Source organism: Hyperoodon ampullatus, assembly GCF_949752795.1.
Source record: "Hyperoodon ampullatus genome assembly, chromosome: 5".
Taxonomy (NCBI): domain Eukaryota; kingdom Metazoa; phylum Chordata; class Mammalia; order Artiodactyla; family Ziphiidae; genus Hyperoodon; species Hyperoodon ampullatus.
In genome coordinates, this window is record NC_136918.1 from 23,725,341 (window position 1) to 23,747,604 (window position 22,264).

Consider the following 22,264-nt stretch of genomic DNA (forward strand, 5'->3'; position numbering starts at 1 on the left):
TCTAGCCCACAGCACCATCTTTTGTACCACACTGCAGTCCAGAGCTCCTCTGTGATTCCGGGAAGGTGAAAATTGCCAAAAGCGCTTGGGTGCCAACTTGGAAAGACTGCCAGCGACGGACAGCAGTAAAATGCAACAGCAATTTCCCCGGCTCCTGCCATTATTTTCTGAAGAGGGTAATGAGGACGTTCCATTAAATCATCAGACCCAAATTAGGTTTTTGTGTTTGTATTTTAATTTAACAAATATGTATCGCTGTTTATCCACTCTCTCGGACAATGTCGGGATGCAAAGACATAACCCCTGCTCTCAAGGAACTTGAAGTCTCCCGGGAAAGAATAAACCAAAGAACACTGAGGACAGATGTTGCTTTTCAAGTAGCTGGAGTGTCAGTCAAGGACCACGAAGGCTTCCAGTCCTCTAGAAACTGTCCCTCCATCATCAAGTTCAGGCCACCAGCCTTCCAAAATACACGCTCTCCTCTTACAGCCTCAATTCTATATTCTACTACCTTCTCTACAATCGTGTTCAAAAAACACTGCATCTCCCTCTCTCGCCTTTTCACTTTTTTCCTCTCAGTCTACAAAGCATAACTGTAACCTTGATCTTCCCTAGGGCTCACAGCTCTCCTCCTACTTTGCGTCTTTTTCTCCAGGTCCTCTCTGCTTTCCCATCCCTCATCTGCAGCATCCTTCAGAGCACAAGTCTCAATTCTCCTCTTCCCTGGGCGACAGGGTGTACTTTATCACCCACTTTCAAATCTAATGTAGACACTCAAGGCCGGTTCCAGCCTCAGCCCCCAGCCAGCCCACCTCAGATTCAACGCATGGAAACCTAAACACACGAGCGTCACGATGCCTGCACCTCACTTTCAAATGGTTCCGCAAAAATAAATATATGGAGATGGGACCGAGGCAAAGCAAACAAGGTGAAACGTGAACGGCTGATGTATCAGGGTGAAGGCTGCTGTTCCCTGAAGTATTCTTTCAACTCTTCTGTGGTTTGGAATTTTTCAAATTTAAAAAGTTGGGGGAAAAAACAGGTAGGATCAGAATCAAAGACAGAAATCATGGTTCGTGCCTTTTAGGGAATTTATAATCTATTTAATTTGTCTAATCTAAAAGTAGGCTAGGTAGATCTGCGAGTTCAATGACGGATTCATAATAAGCTCAAATGTATAATCGAAACGCAAATATGTACCGAGGGCCTACTGAGGAGCAGCAACATGCTAAGCGTTGTACGTGATCAGCAAAGCACATTATTACACCTCGTCTACGTCTGCTAACGGCACCGCCATCTTCCCCGACACCCAAAGACCCCTGACTCCTTTCACGTCCTCCACATTTAAATCAGTGGCCAAGTTCTCTGATTCTACTGCTGTCCACCTCGCTCCACCTTGCTGGCCACCACCTGTCCCCAACCCAGGCCCACCTGGACTACTGCAGCAGGAGCTCCACGCAGCCCTTGCTGTCTCTGTCCAGATGCTCAGCTCTAACTGGATTACACTTCCAGCTCAAAAGGGTGGCAGCTATTCTCCAGTATCAGCAAAGCACATTCAAGGCCCCCCCGGTGACACCGAGGACGCATGTCTTATCCGCTGGTTCTCCCGCTCTTTCCCGTCCTTGGCCGCAGGTTGACTCCCTGCCGCCCAGCAGCACCCTCGTGCCTTTCCTCTGCTCCAGACACACACCCTGCACCTGGGTCAGAGTAATATGTCACTCCTCTGAACCTTTAAAATACGTTATATGCATTTACTAACACTTTCCAAGTAACTTTCGCGTTTCCAAGTACGATCCAAAATCTGTACAGGCACTTCTCACCATGCTTACTAGACAATGAACTCCTTGAAGGCAGTGACTTTTCACATGCGACAGGCACTCATGGTCTGTGACAGGAACCTAACGTTAGTATCCTGTACACGAATCCCAAAAAACTGAAGTGTTGCCTCGTAAGCTATAAGCAATTTTCCCTCAAAATATCGATAACATTTTAACGTATAGTCTTATTTATTTATTTTTTTTTACTTTTTTGGAATGGTAAAAATATATAAAATTTGCCATTTTTAACCATTTGAGAGTGTAAAATTCAGTGCCATTAATTACACTGACAACGTTGTGCAATGATCACCACTATCTGTTTGCAAAATTTTCATCACCCCAAACAGAAACTCTGTCCCCATTAAGAAATAACTACCCATTCTCCCCTCCCCCCCGCCTCTGGAAACCGCTCATCTTTCTGTCACTATGAATTTGCCTATTCTAAGTATTTCATGTAAGTGGAGTCCTACAATATTTGTCCTTTTGTCTAGCTTATTTTCCTCAGTGTAGTATTTTCAAGTTCATTCATGGTATATATAGCATGTATCAGAACTTCATTCCACGGGACTTCCCCTGATGGTCCCGTGGTTAAGACTCCGCGCTTCCACTGCAGGAGGTGTGGGTCCAATACCTGGTCAGGGAACCAAGATCCTGTCTGCCATGCTGCGCAGCCAAAAAAAAAAAATCATTCTTTTAAATGGCTGAATAATGTTGCATCGTGTGTATAGACCACATTTTGCTTATCCACTCATCTGTCGACGGACACTTGGTTGACTTGGTTGTTTCCACTTTTTGGCTACTATGAGAAGCTAGGAACACTGACTCAATATTTGTTTGAGTCCCTGTTTTCAATCCTTTTGGGACTACACCTAGGAGTAGAATGCTGGGTCATACAGTAATTCTTTTTTTTTTGGCCGCGCCTCTCAGCATGCGGGACCTTAGCTCCCCGACCAGGGATGGAACCCAGTCCCCTGCGGTGGAAGCGCGGAGTCCGAACCACTGGACCGCCAAGGAACTCCCCCTACGGTAATTCTTTTTCACTTTATGAGAAGCAGCAGCAGTACAGTTTTACAATCCACACACGTGGTCATTTGGTAAAGCACAACAGCCACAAGAGTTCCTACTCATTTAGGAAACAATTCACTTAATTTAGACAGATTTCCTTCCTTCCTACCCACTCGGGCCCCAGGTGATGATCTAATTTCAGGAACCTGACCCTGCTTTGGGTGCCACTTTGATCTGTTGACACTCCAGTCTCCCAGTTCTCACTATTTTTCCACAGTACCTTTTGCACACAAAGGGAAGCACACTGTTGTAGTAACTCTCCAAATGACAATTATGATGATACTAAACATTATTCAGGTGTTGGAAGTCACACTGATATCCTTAAGGCATTAGCAGATGAATGAAAGATACATAAAAGGAAGGATATTTTTTAGCAGGTAAGATGATACAGGGTTTTGTACAGGATGACTTCTGCTGAACCCACTTCTTAAACCCAAACAAGCATACAAAACATGCTAAACTTGGACGAGATGCATAAGCCTTTACTGTTGTGAGAAAAGGATCATCTCTTTTCTCTCCCAGGTTAGCAGCCTGGGATTTCTAAACTGACATCTCATGATTATTACCACCAAATGCCAGGAGATTTTATAAAACCACAAAATACGACAATGTAAATTCACAGAAACGATCTGTGCTAACTTGGAGCATCTCTGTGCAAGGGGCAGGATCAGAAGGTCATGAGGGGGACCCTTCCACTTTTTACTCCACAACTTCTGTATTTCAGCTTTTCAAAAACACACATTCTTATATCATAATTGTGTAATGGCCTAAAATTGTATTTAAAATACAAGCAATAAAAGGCAATGTTAGGAAAAAAGATGAGCTATTAAAAGGAGCTAAATGGGCAGTTCCAACAATGTCACCATCTAACACAGTCAGAAAACTCTAATCTCATTTGAACTTTACAATGCTATGAGGTAGGCCAGCCAGGTATTCAGCCCTTTTAGTAAACGAGGAAAAGAAGGTTGAGAAAAAGCTTCTTAGACAACTGCTTGACATTTTTTTTTTTTAATGCTCTTCATGTGAGCCTTTACATCATCTTCAAAAATGGGCAATTTAGCTGTAAAACTTTAAAACCAACTATATCTGATTACATTCTAGTTCTCCCCCCCAAAATAAAAAGCATTGACTTAGTTAGGTTTATATATTTAGGAAACAGAAAAATAATGGTCAAAGTGTAATAAAGTCATATAAAAGGAAATCTTACTTTTATTATTCTCCACCATGCTTGAAGTGTTTAATGACTTCTTGAAGACACTTTGTCCTAAATAGAACCCCCTCCCAACCTTAATATTTAGGTTTCGAGGCACTAAGTGAGCATTTACTCATAATTCCAATATTAAGTGAAATCTGAAGTTTAAAGGACTTGGGCAAAATGTGTCATTTATTATGTGCAGACATACTGCCTACAGACATTTATGGCTACAGGTTAGTTACATAGCTATAACTAGTCAATTAAGCAAAGCTTGAGCCCCAGGCTATAAATAATAGCTACAAAACTGGCTGTAGTGGCCCAGAGTTCACCAGCTATCTAAAAGGCATAATTTTACAATCCAATGCTGTAGGAAATCATTACAGTAATTAAGACAGCATTTTTTCCTAGATGATTAAGAGTCAAAATGCAGGGAAAAAAGCCTAACAACCAAAAGCATGGTACATGAGTTGAGAGACTATTACATCTGTACATATAAATATAACCAAACAGTCCAGAGATACCAAGAAATGTGACTTAAATGGCAATATACAGCAACTTTTAAAATTCACTTAGAATACTTCTGACCTCGTCATTGAATATATTCCACATTTTGTTCTAAAAAAATCTACTCGACATAATATAAAACACTGAGGATTAAACTTGATGTGCTCACACATTATAACTTTTTTAGAAATTGCATTTCACACAAGTTTTGAAGTTCAGTAACTTCGAATTCAAATATTTTTGCCAAGTGCTAAAATTACTGACCACATCCAGTACACCTTCAGAAGAAGGCACTCTCCCATTGATTCGCAACAATCAATGGTTTATTGAGAGGTTCCTATGTGTCCACTGCTGTATTTTAATAAAGTAATGTGTTTAAATTTAAAACCACACAGTGAATACTGACTGAAGAAAGGCAGTTCTACAAAAGCTTAGTGTATAAAACACGTTAATTGAAAGCTAATTATTTAACTCATTCAAAATAATTTACAATTGGTGAAATTACAACTTCATAAGAACCAAGCTTTCATGTGGAATAACATTAAGTATTAAAAAAATGCATACATTCAATAGATCACTTAATTCACACATTTTAATTGGAAGCTAACTTCAAAAAGTATCCGCAAATTATCCATTTCCATCTGAAACAATGTACATTAAAACAGTAAATAATTCTATCCTATAAGGTACCAACACAAAACATAAAACCAAACTCATCTAAGTTAGCTGAATATCGGGGTTACTGCAAAACATTCTGTCAGTAACACTAGTAAGCCAACCAAAAGTAGAAATTGCAGTTCATATTACTTAAGCAGCCCTACTGAAGAATGTCTTCAGAAAATAAAGCCGTTTTTACTCTTAAAAGTCTACATAACACACGTTTCTCTCGCAAAACAAAAATGCCTGGCGTTCTCTCTGAAATCAGAGATATTTTTTCAAAATGTTTTTAGTATGTAGAAGTTTGTCTCCTCCCCACCCCCCCACCCAATATCCATCCAGTCTGGTGCTTCCCCTGACCCACAGGTGATGGTCAGAGGTGTCACCCTGAAGGGGTAATTAGGAGGCCTTTCCAAGGATGAGAAGTCCTACATGTTCAGCAGCACAAATCTCTCACATGTGAACTCAGCTGAAATGGTATGAAATAAAAGTGTACTTATCCGATTTTTTTAAAAGTGACTAATTCCATGAAAACCTTCAAATTGTTTACAATTTTAAATTTCATTGCACTTACAAGAAAGCCATTTATTCCTTGATACATGTTATAAGTTTTGAAACCATGCTTTAAAAACTTGATAACTTGACCAGCTAAAGCTGTCTGAACTCACAAGAGACACATGGAAGAGACGGCATACCAGACAGGGGCAATAAGTACACAGCGCACATCTACCACGGGGAAAGCCCACGGATTCAACACAACCAACCAAGGGAAGCTCCAGGCCTCCATTGGAACAACGATGCCACTAAAATGAAAAACGAAACCATCCCAGCCCTAAGCCTGACCCATTTCTCCACTGTTCAGGACAACAGTCTGAAAAGATTCTTAACAGCCATGAGAGAAATCCTCCAGAACGATTAACTGGTTACAAACTATAGTTTAAGAGCATTTCAAACTCAAAATGACTTACTTTCCTTACAAAACAGGGACAAAATTTTACTAAAGAACATCCCACACCTGACCAACATTAAGAACATGTTACCAAAATGGCAGTATTAAAGCTTCCATTTACTCCATTAACCATAGTTTAGAAAGTTCAGTGTTCATAAGCAAAATATTTCATCTCGCTTTTCAATATTCCTGAATATTTCCACAGGCTCCCTTTAAATTCTGTGTAAAGCCACTTAATATTTTCTTGTGGGTAACAAATTCTTCCTGTACCTCTACAAGTTTAGGACACTTCTGAAACCTCACATCCCATTCCAATAACAATCCTGAGATCTGAGAATTAGATTAACTGTTATACTTAATTTTTAAACTACGAGAGTAATAGAATGGAACAATTAATCTCTCTCAAATGGCTCTGTTGTAATGTAAGTCCTTCCTCACTTCACTGTTGATTTAGTAAAATCATCAAGTCTTCCACCTTGACTCAATAGTAACCAAATGGCTATTTTAAATAAAATCAAGTCATCACCAAATCCTTCAAAAGCTGGTATCATATTGTTTTGAAACTGAAACACACATTATGTATACAGTCTGAGTAAAGCAATTTCGAGGAAAAATATCCCCATGGAAGAGTTTAAATCTATGCAATAATTTAAGGCAAAACCTTTTTATCAAAGCCACAAATTATATCCTGAATAGGTCTGCCCAAAGTCCAACAAAATTTATAGAAGTTTGAGGATCCAGTGCTTGATTTAACTCTATGCTCTATCAGCTTAGTAGAGAGCATGAATAACAGATTAAGACAGCAAAGCAATTTTCTAAACTAAAATGTACCTAAGCATCTAAAAGGTTTTACATCATCCTTAATGACCTATCAAAGATCCCTGACCAGGCGATCATACATCTTTGAATTCACTTTACACATACGTACAAGGGTCCACTCCAAATAAATCCACCACTTCCGTTATACTCAGGTTATTCAATTTCAGCTGTTAACTTGATGTCAGCACCCAAACAAGCATTAACCAAAGAACAGAAGCAAAAGTTTATAAGGACAAGAAGAAAAAACCTAAAAGTTTAAACAGAAAAAAAGAAAAAAATGTAAAGGGAGCTCACCTGCAGTTGGGTGGAGGGTCTAAAGTGATGTCCGCCAGCTCCTTCTGAATCCTGGAGACAGGAAGCGAGGGAGGGAGAAAGAATCAGGGGTGTGCGGCCGCCCCGCAGGGCAGACAACCCCCTCCCCCCGCCGCCGCGGACCGAGCTGCCGGGGAGCAGGACCTGCACCCCGCGAGGAAAGAATCGGCCCCACCCGGGCGGGAGCCCCGGCCCTCCACCGCCCTGGGTTCGAATCCCGCCTCACGCACTACGACAGGGCTATTTCCCACCAATTTCCACTTAGGAAATCGTTTTGAAGCTCCTCACTCGCACCTAGTTTCCGGAATTGTATCACAATGTGTATGGGGGGGGGGGCGAGAGAGCACGTCCCCACCACCACCCTGGAGCCCGCGGTCGCCCCCCCACCCAGGACCTCGGGTTCCCTCCCCCCTCAGAATACCCCCCACCCCGGGCCGCCGGGCACTTCGGGTGCTCCCACCCCGCAGAGTGCCCCGCCCAGGCCGTCCCGCACCTCGGGTGGTTCCGCTGCCCCCCCCGCAGAGCGCCCCCCCCAGGCAACCGGGCACGGGCACCTCGGGTGCTCCCCCCCCCCGCAGAGCGCCCTCCCAGGCCGCCGGGCACCTCGGGTGCTCCCCCCACCCGCAGAGCGCCCCCCCAGGCCGTCCGGCACCTCGGGTGCTTCCCCCTCCCCCCAGAGCGCCCCCCCCAGGCCGCCCGCGTCCCCGGGGACGAAGCCAACATGGCCGCTGCCGGCGAGGCCCCGCGGGCGCTGGCTGACCAGCCGCAGCCGTCGGGCTGGGGGCGGCGCGAGCCGCACGGCGGACCCCGGTGGGCCGCCCCGCCCCCGCCGGCGGCCCCGCCCCCCTGCCCGCAAGCACGCCGGCAGCGGACAGAGCCTCGGGCCAGGTTGGGGATCCCAGAGCTCAACCGCCGCCTGCCTCCCGGACACCCCGGCCCGCGGCCCGCACAGGTGCACCGCCCGCCCTCTCGGCTCACCTGCCCGGCCCTGCTCTAGCCCGGACACCCTCTCACTTCTCTTGGGCCTGCACCCCACACCGGCTCAGAGCCCGGGACCCCCACCCAGTTTCCCATCTCCGCAGCGGCCCGCGACTCCACAAAGAGCCCATCCCCCACCCCTAGGCCGACGCCACCCGGCAGTTCACACCGAGCCATGGCCTTTGTCTTCAGCTTACCTAGGCGCTTCGAGCATCAATTCCTACGACAAAGTTTGAGGCCTTTAAGCCTCCTCCACCTTATAAACGGTGCCTTCTATTTTTATAACCTTTCCTGCTCCTATCATATAAAGCCCTAAAGGGCTACGTTACAACTTAAAAATCTCACCGAGGCAGCACAGTAGGAAAAAACTAACACACACACACATACACAATCGCAATGGATGCTTTTCTCTTCCCAGAGGTTTTCTGAAGGTAGAAAGACAGGCTGGCTAGATTCAATGGGGAATATTTTAGAAGACACTGTTTTAGAAGTGTCTTTAGAAGACACTGTTCTTTCCATTTATAAGTAAAGAGAAATTTACTTCTGATTGGGGTGCTGATTAGGGAAGTTCTTTCAACTTTCCTATTGAAGGACATTTCCTGTCCCCTACAAATTCTGGTGAACTTGAGAAAGGGCTTTGCTCACTACTATCTCTGATACCTACTTAGCTGTGTCCTGCTCAATTCTATTGCTATCAATTATCATTTCAGTTCAGAGACCTTGGCATCCCTGCTGTTTGACTCATTATTGCATGTCAGACTAAAAGTTTGGAACCCTGGCTTCCTGATTCTTTACCTGCATCTACTAGAATGACTGTATATGTTAAGACCTATGTACAGGGGCCAAAATAACCTCCCCCTGAGAACAACTTATAAAAACACACATTGACTTCACTTCTCCTTGTCAACCCAACCTCTCCCTATAAAATATTCACTAAAAAGGTAGCTGCTTCTTTAACACCTAAAAAGTATAATGCCAGACAGCTTTGTCCACTTCATCTCTACAACCAACACCCGCACCATTTCTAGAGTACTGGTAAAAGATTCGTAAGAGTAACCCACACATACGTTCCAGAGTCATTCTTGTCCAGACCACCCTTGATGGGGGCTTTTCCTTTACGCGTGGACTCAAAACCAACATGCCGTTTCGAACATGCAGTTAAGTAACCTTCCGTCTGCCAGTTCAGATTTCTCTTTCATTCTATCTCCTGGTGTGTGTGCCTCTTCCAATTCTATGGGCAACACCTACCTTCCAAGCCAACCCATTTCCCAGAGCAGCATCTATAGGGTCCCACTACCATCACTTTTCCGCTTATTCTTTCCTGGATACACTGTCCCTCTCCACTTTTTTACCCTTACCATTAACCATAGCTCTGCTTTGCACTAACAGCCACTCTCTCAGCAAGATTCCCAGGGAGCTAAAGCTGATGTTAACTTTATAAATAAAAGTACCGTTGGTAGCTTCCCACCTTTCGTTTGTTTTACATCTACCATCTTTCTCAAGCATTTCCAAGTGAGTTTTTAACCTCCTTAGCATATATGGACAAATTGTGTCTAATGAAAAAAATCCCCTCTGTAATTTGCTGACACAAAGCAGACTGTTTTATATTTGATGCCTGTGCCTTTATCCCCAAATATATTCATGTACACCAGGGATATGCAGCAAAATATGAAAATACTAATGACCTAAAGCACATATTCTACCTTTAGGTCAGGCCAAAAGCTGCCTCAGCTTGGACAAGGAGCCCAGAAGCTGGAGCAAGGGGGCGGGGGGTGACTAAGGAAAGGCCCATCCAAAGTGGGCAGGGTAGAAGCCAAAATTCTGGGGGAGAACCAGCACAGGGCTAATCAAGGAGAGCCAGTCAGGACTCCTGGGAAGCTGAGACGCAATCAAACTAGCCCTCTGAAAATGAGAACAATCTTGCCAAGACATCTTGCCACTTAACTCTACACCTCTACACTGTTTACAATAAGCTGAAGTCATTCCTTCATCCTCCTATGGTCAGGTCACCAAAGCACTTTACCAACCTTCCAAATTTCAAGTCAGGGAGAATGACAGGACAAACTTTCAAACTCTGAGAGTTCTGGCTCACTACTCAGTGGAGAGATCTAAAGCCTCATGTTCCATTTTATTTTACATTCTTTAAGACAGATATCTCTCTCTAACCTACCATTTGGATTCCTTACTATCTTTCTGGTTTGCCACTTTAAAGTTTAATGACTGTACACCTGACAGCAGAAGGATTTATGAAAGGTATGAGGGTTCCCAGGAATCTGCTAGAGATTACTTTAAGGGTCATGGGATCAGAGGATACTGCTACTGAAAAAAGATTAAGGTAAAAAGTAGCTTCTTCCAGAGACGTAAGAGGAAGAGAGGAAAGAAAAAGAGCCACTGCTTGAATTCATCTTGAAAACAAAAACCAAAAAACAACTGTACAGCCTAAGAGAAAATAGTATGAAAAAAATGTGAGTTCCCCTGAAATTTGGTAAACTGAAGCTCTGAAAGAGAACAACAAAGAATCCCCAAAATAGCCTAAATAACCATTTTACATCGTTTATTGATTCATCCACTTGCCTCAACTCTCTAAATCAGAAACATCTCTTTAAATTCCATCCGAAAACATCTATCTCCACCTATTACATGTTTTACTCTGCTAATGTGAGTTAGTTATTCCTTATGCAATTTGTGAAACAGATCATATGTGCAACAGGTGAGAAGGAAGTAAGATGGTAATAGAATTCGCTGTGATAGAGCTGTCCGGGCAGGTATTAGTAATTAAGTGGGATGCCAGCCTTGGGGAGGGTCACAGATTAGTGATTATAATAGGACAAGTCATCTAAAATCAGATTTGGGGGTCACTAATAATACTAACACGGATTCTTACAAACTGCAGCAAGATATGGGAAAGGCAAGCCACAACAGCTGCATGTGGACCACGATTAAAAGAGAAAACAGAAGAAGCAACAGAGAAAAACCATTAGGGCTTCCAAGGCCCTCTTTCTCCTTTTTAAAAACACATAACCCATGAGGAGCGTTTAAGCTACCCTCCTTGGAGGCAGACCAAATGCAGCAAGAGGCAGTCCGTTCGGGAAATAGGAAGCCTGCTGGGGTTGGGGGGTGGGGTACGGTACCTCTTGGCGCTGGTGGAGAGGAGTTTGGAGTTTTTGCTCATGCTGACTTTACTCTCCTTCTTCTTGGGGGTGTTTGTTTCTTTCTCGGTTTGCTGGTTGGAGGACGAAGATGAGGAGGAGCTGGTGCTGGCCCTCGAATCGTCATCCGACATAGCGAACCCCCCACCCCACCCCGCAAACAGCCCCTGCAGGGGGAGGGAAACAAAACAGAAACACACAAACCATGCAGCCAGTGTACAGAAGGAACTCGGGCGCTGTCAGGAGGGCTTTGGCCCGGGGTGCACCCGGCCGCCCACCGCCCTCCACTCGCTTTCCAAAGTCTTCAGGCCCACCACGGCTTTTGCAAATCGGACGCTGCTTGTTTATCTCTGGCCCCAAGTGGCGGACGCGGTGGGAAAACGGTCAGGGGCGCACGAGCAGCCCCTCCCTCGCCCCCCGGGGCTCCCCTCGGGGCAGGGAGGGGAGCAACCGGCCGGGCGGGGGCGCGGGGCGCCCGGCCGGAGCGGGCAGGGAAGGTCCCGGCGGCCGGCCGGCCGGCCCCGGGCAGTTTTTTCGGCGGCTTTCCGGGGGTCGCGGGAGACCGGGGGGCCGGGAGCGGAGTTTGGCGAGGTTGGGAAGAGAGGAGGGCGGAGAGGAAGCCGAAAGGGGGGGTGGGGACGGAGACGGGGAGCGGGTGCCCGGGTGGGGGAAGGGAGAGGCCAGCGGGGGGGGGGCGAGGCGGCGAGGCCCGAGGCGCCCGCCGCGCCCCGACGCCCCTCTGCGCCGCCCGCCCCTCGGCCGTCCGGCTCGAGGTTGCGCGGCCGAGGCGGGGGTCCCGAGCACACGCCCAATCGACACCCCCGGTGGGGGGGCGGGGGGAGTCGGCCTCCTCGGCGGAGGAATAACAATGAGCCCGTCCGCCCCGGAGGGGTTAATCCCCGCGGGCCCCCGCCCCGGGGAAAAACGGGGCTCCCCCGCCTCCCCTCCCCCGCTCCCGGCCCCCTCGGCGGCCAGTGGGGGGCTCCCGGGGCAGCGCTGACAGTTCGAGCCTCGGCGCCCCCCCGCCCCCGACACGGGCTGCCCCCGCACCCCACGCGGCCCGGGGGTCCCTGCCCATCCCCCGCGGGCGAGCCCGGCCCCTCTCCGGCCCCCCGGCCCCGTGCCCGGCGGCGAAGAGTGTCCCCGAGGCCCGGCGGCGCGGCCGGGGGGCGGCTGGCGGCGGGGGGGATCCCCGTACCTCTCTTTGTGTCTGGCTGCTCCGTGCCGCCGCCGCGGCTGCTGCTGCGGCTGCGGCTGGGCCTGGCCACTCGTGTCTCTCTCTCGCTGGGAGAGAAGCGGAAGTGCAGCAACAGCAACTATTAAACAGGCAATGGCTTCCCCCAGCCACACACGCTCGCACACACTCCTCCTCCTCGTCCTCCCCGCCCCTCCCCCACCGGCCCGGTCCCACCCACCCGCGCTCCCCGCCCACTGGACACCTTCGGGGGGTCGCGAGCGGCGCTCGGGGGACCCCGGGAAGCCCGGTGCCCTCACCACCCGGGACGCCAAGCCAGGGGGCGAGGGCTGTGAATTTCCTCTCAAGTGGTCTGGGGACCCCCGGCTCCTGGGCTGGAGCGGGGAAGTCGTTCCTAGACGCGGGGGGGGGCGCCGAGAACTGTATGGAATAGGGCAGTCACGAGAGGCAGTTCTTCCCAAAAGGGCTTCTGGAAGGGGCGGGGATGGCAAATTGGTAAAAAAAAATGATGGTAATCTGGTGGCCAGGACTTTGGACTAGAGAATGCCCGGGAACTCCTAAAAAAGTGATCAGTTTAAGGGGGAAATTAGAAATCCTGCAACAGGGTTTCCTGTGGGCTCTCCCTGGCTTCTCCCTCTGGCAATTTACCTTCCAGGAGCAGAGGTCGGTTTAGGCACGCCTGTGAGAAAATCCCAAGATAGGAGTTTTCTGCTCAGGCACGTGCAATTTTACGATTGTGGATTCTTCCAGTCACTTTTTATAGAAAGAGGTGGTGTTTTATAAAACGGATACAAAGGATTTCGTGACAGATAAAACCAGCCGACTGTGACAGCCTCACAAATGCGAGAAATCAATGGGAATAAACCCTATACTACTGAAGGAGACTGGATTTAGAATTTTTGGTGTCGGAAATTGGATTAAAGTTTGGGGGCCTGCTGTACCTTCTGCAGCGGCGATATAAATGCTTTTCAAATAATCATTTCTATAATAGTCCTAATTCTTCTGAATTGTTCCTTATTTAGTATTTTTACGAAGATTGATTTTTTTAAGATTAAGCCATCAAGTTACAATTTAGTTTCTCACTTATCGGTCATTTCAGTTGAAGGAAATTGAAGAGATAGGTGCGGTGTCACACATACTAGGTCTGGTGCTTTCAGCAGCTGTCCAGTCAGATTTCCATGGGCCACTCTAAATTGTCTCATTCAAATTACCATCCTTTTCCATGGCAACAGTGTGGCTTCAGTTACCACAGGACAACACAAGCTATAAAGCCCGTGGCATATCCACTAAGCAGGAAAACGAGCGTTCTTACTACCACCCACCTCAACCCCTTCTAGCACTCAACAGGAAACTCCAACTTTATTAAGACTCAAAGTAATGGTGCAGACTTCTTGCTCAATCCTTACCAGGAAAGCTGTATCTACCAAGAACTGTCGTAGAATCAAGGGGTCCAAAAGCTGAGAAAAACCCGTATAGGTAATCGTTTCAGCCTCCTACCTCGGAGCAGTCCCTCAGTCACTCAAATGCCTAGAAATTTTGAAAAGATGCCAGGCGTGTGTTTGGTTTCAGGAGTCTTGGTAGAGGATATAAAAATAATAACATTCTCTGCTGTATGTTATTTGAAAACAACGCCCCCAAATCTCCTCAAAACCAGGTTGTATAGTTTTTGTACTTCTGATGAAAAAAACACATATAAATTCGAGAGAAAACAATGAGCAAACATGAAACAAACTCAGTTGGGATGAAAAAAATAATCTGAAGATAGTTATTAAAATTGAGACTTCCTCTTACGAAAATTTTGGGTTCCTGATACTTTAAAATACATGTCCACACTGTGAGTACAACCAGTAAAAACTCGTATATGTATCAAGACGAGAGCTGGCAGAGAGTACAGGAGAAGAGGTTTGATTTGATGATGTGACTGGGACGGTGGGTGAATTTTTTCTTTAATTTTGATTGGCATAAATCATATATTTGGATACTAACTATAATAATATTAAAAAAAACTGAACGTGGTATTTTGTGTTCCACTGTTGATGCTTGGATGAGACTGGTCCCTGGGGAAATAAATCATGTAATGGAAGGGCCCCTCCTCTATAGCGAAGCGCTTTCCCAAGCTAGTATGGAGGGACACTAGCTCTCTTTTGTGTACTAGTCTTTCTTATCTCTAACCCTGGTTAGTGCTTTATGGTTCGGGAATGACCTGCCGAGGGGGAATGACAACCTCAAAATGTTTAGAAAAGAATCCGCTGCTCTCGAAAGACTATTCTTTATATTCAGATTATTTTACATATACAGTTGTCTCCGTCATAAAAAAATAACAATTCATTTGCAATCTTCTGGCTCTCTACTTATTAGCTGCAAGGCCTAAGGAGATAAATTGACCTCTCTAAGCCTCCCTTTCCTCAGCTAAGAAGGGCAATACCTGCGCTGTACTCGCTGGTCGGTTGTAAGAAGGATCAAATGTGTATCTATAGTAAAAGTGGTTTATTAACGGTTACTCGGAGTATTAATAATCCCACCCTTATTTTACTTCTCAGGAATTTTGTTAGGACACGGGGTCTTTATGACTTAGAATTGATGACAATATAGGAAACCTTCTAAGAGAAAGATCAGGTCGAAGAATCACAGGATTTTATTTCCAGGAAGGGGCCTAAGATAGCTTTGAATTCAAACTCCTCATGTTGCAGATGAAGAAATTAAAGCAAAGGAAGCCACCATGTCTTGTCCAAGGTCAAGCAGTTAAGTCAGTGGTGGAATTGTGACTGTGGCCCATGACGACTTTGCCAGTCCTGGCAATGTTGGGGGGCGGGGGTGGTGGTGGAAAGAGTCTCAATTACACTGAAGAACAATATATTAAATATAAAAGAATTCTGAGAATATTTTAAAGAACATATTAACAATTAAGACAGGTGGGAAAATGGAAAAAAATGGAAGCGAGTGAAGGGAATCACTGAATTTATAACATTGACTTGAATCAGTTAATGACCCCTACTGAAGTTCCCTACTCCCCATTCTGAGAATAATCCTTATTATTTCTTTATTTCATATTGACGGGTATATTTTAAGTAGGTAATACATTCTCATGCTATATTATCCTAAAGAAACCAAAGGGTATACCACGACAATATCCCTCGGCCCCTGCCCCCAACGCTGGGGAAGTCAAGTGCGGGCTAATGTGCCCATATACAGTGGCTGCTTTGATAGGAAGGCTCAATCTACATTTAAAAGACTCATTCAGCCACAGAGGCCATGTGGTGCAACACTGTGACGTCCCTGGGCTTTGAAAAAGTGGGCTCCAGTTTTTATTAATGCCTATTCCTGATTCTCAGAATGATCCAATCCTCTTCTTCAAGGCATCTTTAGAGTATCAAGTACGTTTAAGTAGAAGCCCTTGAAGATCAAGGTATTGACTGATGCCTAGGAAGTGAAATGACACGGTTGATTCAAAAGAAAGAGACCCCGTCTAACTTTCTAGCACACCTATTTCTGGCTTGTTGCTTACACGGAACTTCAAATATTTCATAAAGGTGACCATTCTCTTTGGCCAATTTCACATCCAAAGAATTGCCAAGCAAATTTGTTAATAATATATAAACATTTATTAATATATATATTTTAAGTTACCCTATGGCTGGATAGAAAGGATTTCCTTTTTTTTTTTTTTGTCAAAAGAAAAAAACTTATGTTTGGCATGTAAAAAGAATTTCTATAAAGCTTTTCTGAAAAGGTGGAGTCACTGTGGATTTCAGTCCACTTGTTTTATTTTATGATGCTCCTTTGCTGAAAAAGCCATTCCTTATACAGAAGGATAAGGAAGGTTTGCAAAGAAGGGTCAATTCATGAAGCCTAATGAGACCTGGGGCTTTTATCTTCAATTTGGGTCGTTTTTCCACGGGCCTTTTTATCAAAAAGCACTGATCCCTTTGAAGGACCCTAAGCATTGTGAGACTGTATTGGTCCTAACCTTGCTATCACAGGAAGCTAGGACAGAGCTAAATTATTTTTTCTACCACATGGAGGCATTGAACAGCCATGTGATTTTCAAAATTTACCAAGACTTGGTAAGAGTCTAAAGCTTTCTTGGGCAAGGACAAAAATGTTGGTTTGAGGTCAACAAATGGATAGTGCTTAGTATGAAAGCATTCTTCTCAGTTTATAATTTAGCATCTCCTCTGAAGGGCCTATTCTCTGAACACACTAGCCTTCAACCGCCTATATGTTTTTGATAACGTAAGGACAGACTGTATTTGAATATACTGGATGGCAGCTTGAGCTGTTTGGTTCATTAGTCTCTGAAACCTTTTCTTGAACTGAACACTATTTCAGTTTCCTGAAATTTGGAGGAATAAAATAGCATGGAAAGTTACTTTCATTTCACGCTCTTAATTATCTATTGTGAAACTTTTTTAAAAAAAGATCAACAACTTCCCTACAGTTCCATGGTGTGGCAAATCTACAACCAAGGATCCAGTCTTGAATCCAAAAGTTACCTCAATAATTGCAAGGCCCAGAAGCAACTGGCAGCAAAGATACCCATCTTGACTTGCTAAGCCTGCTTGATGTGTTCTGTCTTTGCAGCAGACGGTACTCATGTCTCAGCCCCAAATCAATTAATCAACAAATATGTATTAACAGCTCTGTGTATGCTAAGCACGGTGCCGGTGCATGGCAGACGTAAAGTCTACGGGGTATTCTCTGGCCTCCGGCAAAGGCCAGGGAAGAAGGGATTATAACTGAACCTAGAACAAGTAGGATTTGAAAAGATGGAGAGGCATCACCAGGGACTGAAATGACATTTAAAAAATATGGAAAACATCAGGAAGATTCAAAACATTTTATTTTTAAAATATAAATATATACAAATGATCAAATACAAAATATTTTATTATTGGAAATTAAAAGAAAGAAATTGCCTTTATTCTTCAAAAGTGTCACTGGCATGAAAGACAAACACAAATTGAAGCTTCAGATGAAAGGAGACTAAAGAAACATGAGAACTAAATGTAATATATGATCCTGGAACAGATCCTGTACTGGATGGAAAATGGAAAAGATAATTACAAAGGACATAATTGGGTCCACTGGAAACATTGGAGTATGGAAGTTAGATTTGATAAAGGTATTGTATCACTGTGAAATTTCCTGAGGTTGACACCTATACTGAGGATATTCTTGTTTTTAGGAGATACCCAGTGAAACATCAAGGGGTAAAGAGGCAGGATGTCTGAAAACTATTGTAATAGCTCAGAAGAATAGATGACAATATGTGTGTTAAAAAGAGAGAAAGAGAGAGAGAGGAAGAAAACAAATGTGCCAAAATGTTACAAATCGGTGAATCTGGGTAAAGGATATGCGGAAGAATGTTCTCTTTATCAATTATTCTTGTGACTTTCCTGTAAATTTGGAGGGAGAAACTGTAGTTACCTCAGAGGGATGAAATGGGGGAAAATGGAGGTGAGACTGCCAACTCATTACATATCCCTGTACTGTTTAGTCTCCTTTCATCTGAAGCTTCTGTTTCACAGAAGTGTGCCTTCTTTTAGTACATTTTTAAAATCGAACAACTAGGGACTTCCCTGGTGGTCCAGTGGTTAAGACTTCACCTTCCAGTGCAGGGGGTGCAGGTTCGATCCCTGGTCAGGGAGTTGAGATCCCACATGCCAGGAGGCCAAAAAACTAAAACATAAAACAGAAGCAGTATTGTAACAAATTCAATAAAGACTTTAAAAATGGTCCACATCAAAAAAAAATCTACAACATAAATCTTTAAAGAAGAAGAATATACGGAAGCAGAAAAACTCAGGAAGTGATTGGGGAGGCCATGAGTAGACAAATTTGTTTGAAGGACTTAGAAAAGTGAGCGGTGGCTGGAAGGGTGAAACGTAGTCACCTCGAATTTGCAGAGGGCTCCAGGGTGAGCTGAGAAGCCTGGATTTCATTACAGGGTAAAAGTACAAGAGAAAGACATTAGAGGTATTTTAGCCTAAGGGCTGTTTTAAAAAGATCAATTAGATAGAAAAGCCGGGAAGGAGAGGAAGAAGTCAGGAAACCAGGAAGAAGCCCTTGGAGGAGTCTGGCCTCAGGGAAGCAGCTCCTAATTCTTAATTCTCTGTGCTCATTAATCACTGTTTAATGCTGAAGCTCTGGGAATTTAAATCCCGTGATAGCCGAGAACATGTCTGCTTAGAACTATTCTAGAACAGTGCCTGGCACTTAGTAGGCATGCAATACGCAACCAAAGAAGGCAGGAAATGAACACCATGCTTGGCTTTAATGGTGTTGTTCTCCCCATCCCACCTCCTCCAATGTTCCATCATTCACAGGTGTGTGATTACACCATCAAGCCCTCGAGAAGGGACGTGTGGGGTCTGTGTTGCTGATCCCGGGGAAGCACGAGTGGCCCCAAGATGAGGCCTGAAGCGACTCCTAGCCCCCCAGCATGGAAAGGAATCCCAGCCTTGACATCAGGGTTACAGAACGCCAACCTGGAAGAGCTCTGGAGAGCATCACCCCGTGTGCCCTGTTGTATTAACAGGGGAGGAAGCTGAGGTCCAGAAATGCTAGGTGAGTTTTCTAAGATCAGGCAACTAGTGAGCAGCAGAACCAAGACCTCTCCCTTGGAAGAATGCAAGTGGACTCTGGGGTCTTGCAGAAGCCACATCTCCACACCTCAAACATGGGGCGCCCGCGGGGACCCCAGCAGCCAGAGGTAAACTCCAAGGAGGCGAGCGCACTCTCGTTCTGTCTACCCGGCACCGCTCTCCGTGGACCTGGTCTGCATCATTGTCTGCCACATCCCCTCAGCCGTGGACATCAGGCCGGGCACAGAATCACTAATCCAGCACATGTGTGTGGACACACACACACATACACACACCTTGCTTCCTGAATTACACTCACTGAACTGAAGGCCATCCTTAATCTTACAGTGAAGTGGGGACAGATATTTGCCCCACGTGACTGTGAGGCTGGAAGCAAAGATTCCTACGTGCCCTTCCTCATCTCTGACTTTAAGAAGTCTCTTTACAAACAGACTGGTGGTTGTCGAGGGGGAGGGCGTTGGGGGAGGGATGGAGTGGGTGGTTGGGATTAGCAGATGTATACATAGAATGGAGAAACAACAGGCTCCTACTGTATAGCACAGGGAACTATAGTCAATATCCTCTGATAAACCATAATGGAAAAGAATGCATGTATATGAATAACTGAGTCACTTTGCTGTACAGCAGAGATGAACACAGCACTGTAACTCAGCTTCGCCCAGTTTCCCCCCTGCCTCACCCTTCCCCACGCCACCACCTCAGGGAGGGGCACAGGGCAGTGCAGTTAGCGAAGGAGCAGACCTCTTTCCAGACCCACACTCCCTCTGGAAAGTTCTCCAACCTGCCGAACAAACTGGGATAATAAAACCCATTTCATAAGGGTTTTTCTTTCATTTTTTAAGTTGAAGTATATTTGATTTACAGTGTTGTGTTAATTTCTGCTATACAGCAAAGTGACTCAGTTATACACATATATACATTCTCTTTTTTCATATTCTTTTCCATTATGGCTTATCATAAGCTATTGAATATAGTTCTCTGTGCTATACAGTAGGACCTTGTTTTTTATCCACATAAGATTTTTCGGGGGACTTCCCTGATGGTCCAGTGGTTAAGACTCCACCCTTCCAATGCAGGGGGCACGGGTTAGATCCCCGACTGGGGAACTAAGGTTCCACATGCCGCGTGGCACAGCCAAAAGAAAAAAAAAAAAAGATTTTTCAGAAGGTTAAATGAGAAATGTCTGTAAACTGCTTAGTCCAGGGCCTGGCATGGCCTAAGCTATCATTGGTTGAATCTAACACGTTGTCCTCGTCTAAATAGTATTTTTCAGGACTTAATCCAGCGAGCTCAGACTTTCTTTGGCTGTTCCAGAGTTAATAAATTGGAAGTACATGCAGCCAACCTGTATACTATTTTGGGTTGTTTACTGTCGCTTGGGAAATGGCAAGGGGGGGACCCCTGCCCTATTCCAGCTCCAGCCCAAGGCCACGCCCTGGGAGCTGAGTGGCCACCTGCTGATTGGTGGTCACGGTGGCACGAGCCTCTGAAAGCCTGAACAAACAGGTAAGTCAGAAAACATCTGGGTTTGACCAGAAATGTTCTTCTTTCCATGAGTGAGTCAGAATGGCCCAAGTATCTGATGCTCCCACTTAAATTGTTTGGAGAACTGTCGGGTGAAGGATCATTCCAGAGGATTTGTGTCTGTTACACTGAATTCATTCTCTTTCTCTTTAGATGGCAGGTTAGTCCGGCCTCTTCAAAGTGTTAAATCAAGAGTCCTGAAAGGAGTCCGATGGTGTGCAAGCTGGGATTTTCAAAGAAGTTTAAAACGCAAGGAACTTCTCTAGGAAGCTTGTCAATCACAGTGTGGACAAGTATGGACAATGTTGGTGAAAATGTTTAGGCTCCTACGTGCTTCTTCTCTCCTGTGAGAGTCACACACTGGATTCCCAGAAGTAATAACACCATCATAATCGGCATTTTTGGTTTGAAAAGGTCATTTTTTTGCAACATTTATGAGCTATTCAGGTTCTGTCCAACCTAGGAGAGAGATTTAGAACTCGGTAATTGGGGTAATATTTGTCCTCTTCTTAGAGTTCTAAATTTGTACTATATGCAGGGGTTGAAAGCCATACCTTTTCTTTGAAAACAGATCTTTTTCATATAATTACATAAAGTAGAGATTTATATTCAGAAACCCTCCAACGGTGGAAAAGCTAGTTACTCACAACTCTGGGTCACTCCTTGGCACTGCTGTGTCCTTGAGTGATAGAGGCGGGAAAATTAGAAGGATCCTTTCTAAGACTGAGATTTATGCTCCGATAATTAGAATTTATTTAGGGGCTTCCCTGGTGGCGCAGTAGTTGAGAGTCCGCCTGCCGGTGCGGGGGACATGGGTTCGAGCCCTGGTCTGGGAGGATCCCACATGCCGCGGAGCTCCTGAGCCTGTGCGCCACGGCTGCTGAGCCTGCACTCTAGAGCCCGCGAGCCACAACTGCTGGCCCGCGCGCCACAACTGCTGAAGCCTGCGCGCCTGGGGCCCGTGCTCCGCAACAAGAGAAACCACTGCAATGAGAAGCCCTCGCACCACAGCGAAGAGTAGCCCCCTCTTGCCGCAACTGGGGAGAGCCCGCACGCAGCAACAAAGACCCAACACAGCCAAGAACAAATAATAAATAAATAAATAAATAAAATTTTAAAAAAAACAACGAATTTATTTAGTTCCAGTTTTGCCTTCGCTTAAAATAAATCCTTGGGATGGTGGGTTGGTCTAAGAGGTATATATCTAAGATGTTATTTTTGGAAACTGCTAGAGAATGAAATGAAAACTTGTGATTTTCCTTGAACTTGGCTTGAGAGTAAAATCAAGATCTTATGCACTTGGAGGTGAATACATTTACTTTGCTCAAACTTTCTCACTTGTAAATGAGTGGCTTAGAGCATAGCCCAGAATCGGGAGTTCAAATTCTATAGATTTTTCTTAGTTCTGTCCCCACTTATGGATCCATCTTTACCAAAATCATCAACCACCCTCTTAATTAAAAAAAAAAAAAATTGCTTGGTGCTCCAATACGTT

General features: G+C 45.1%; 1 protein-coding gene across 1 annotated transcript in view; it reads right to left on the reverse strand.

Moving 5' to 3' along the window:
* LOC307052979 (ubiquitin-conjugating enzyme E2 E1) overlaps nucleotides 1-11,579 on the reverse strand; it is a gene marked incomplete at its 5' end in the record, with an annotated part of 77,133 nt that extends 65,554 nt beyond the window's left edge. The window contains 2 exons of the mRNA XM_079704161.1: nucleotides 7,301-7,351; nucleotides 11,428-11,579. Of these exons, the coding sequence (XP_079560287.1) occupies nucleotides 7,301-7,351; nucleotides 11,428-11,579 (203 nt within the window). The remainder of the gene's footprint in view (nucleotides 1-7,300; nucleotides 7,352-11,427) is intronic.
* Nucleotides 11,580-22,264: the final 10,685 nt, after the last annotated feature.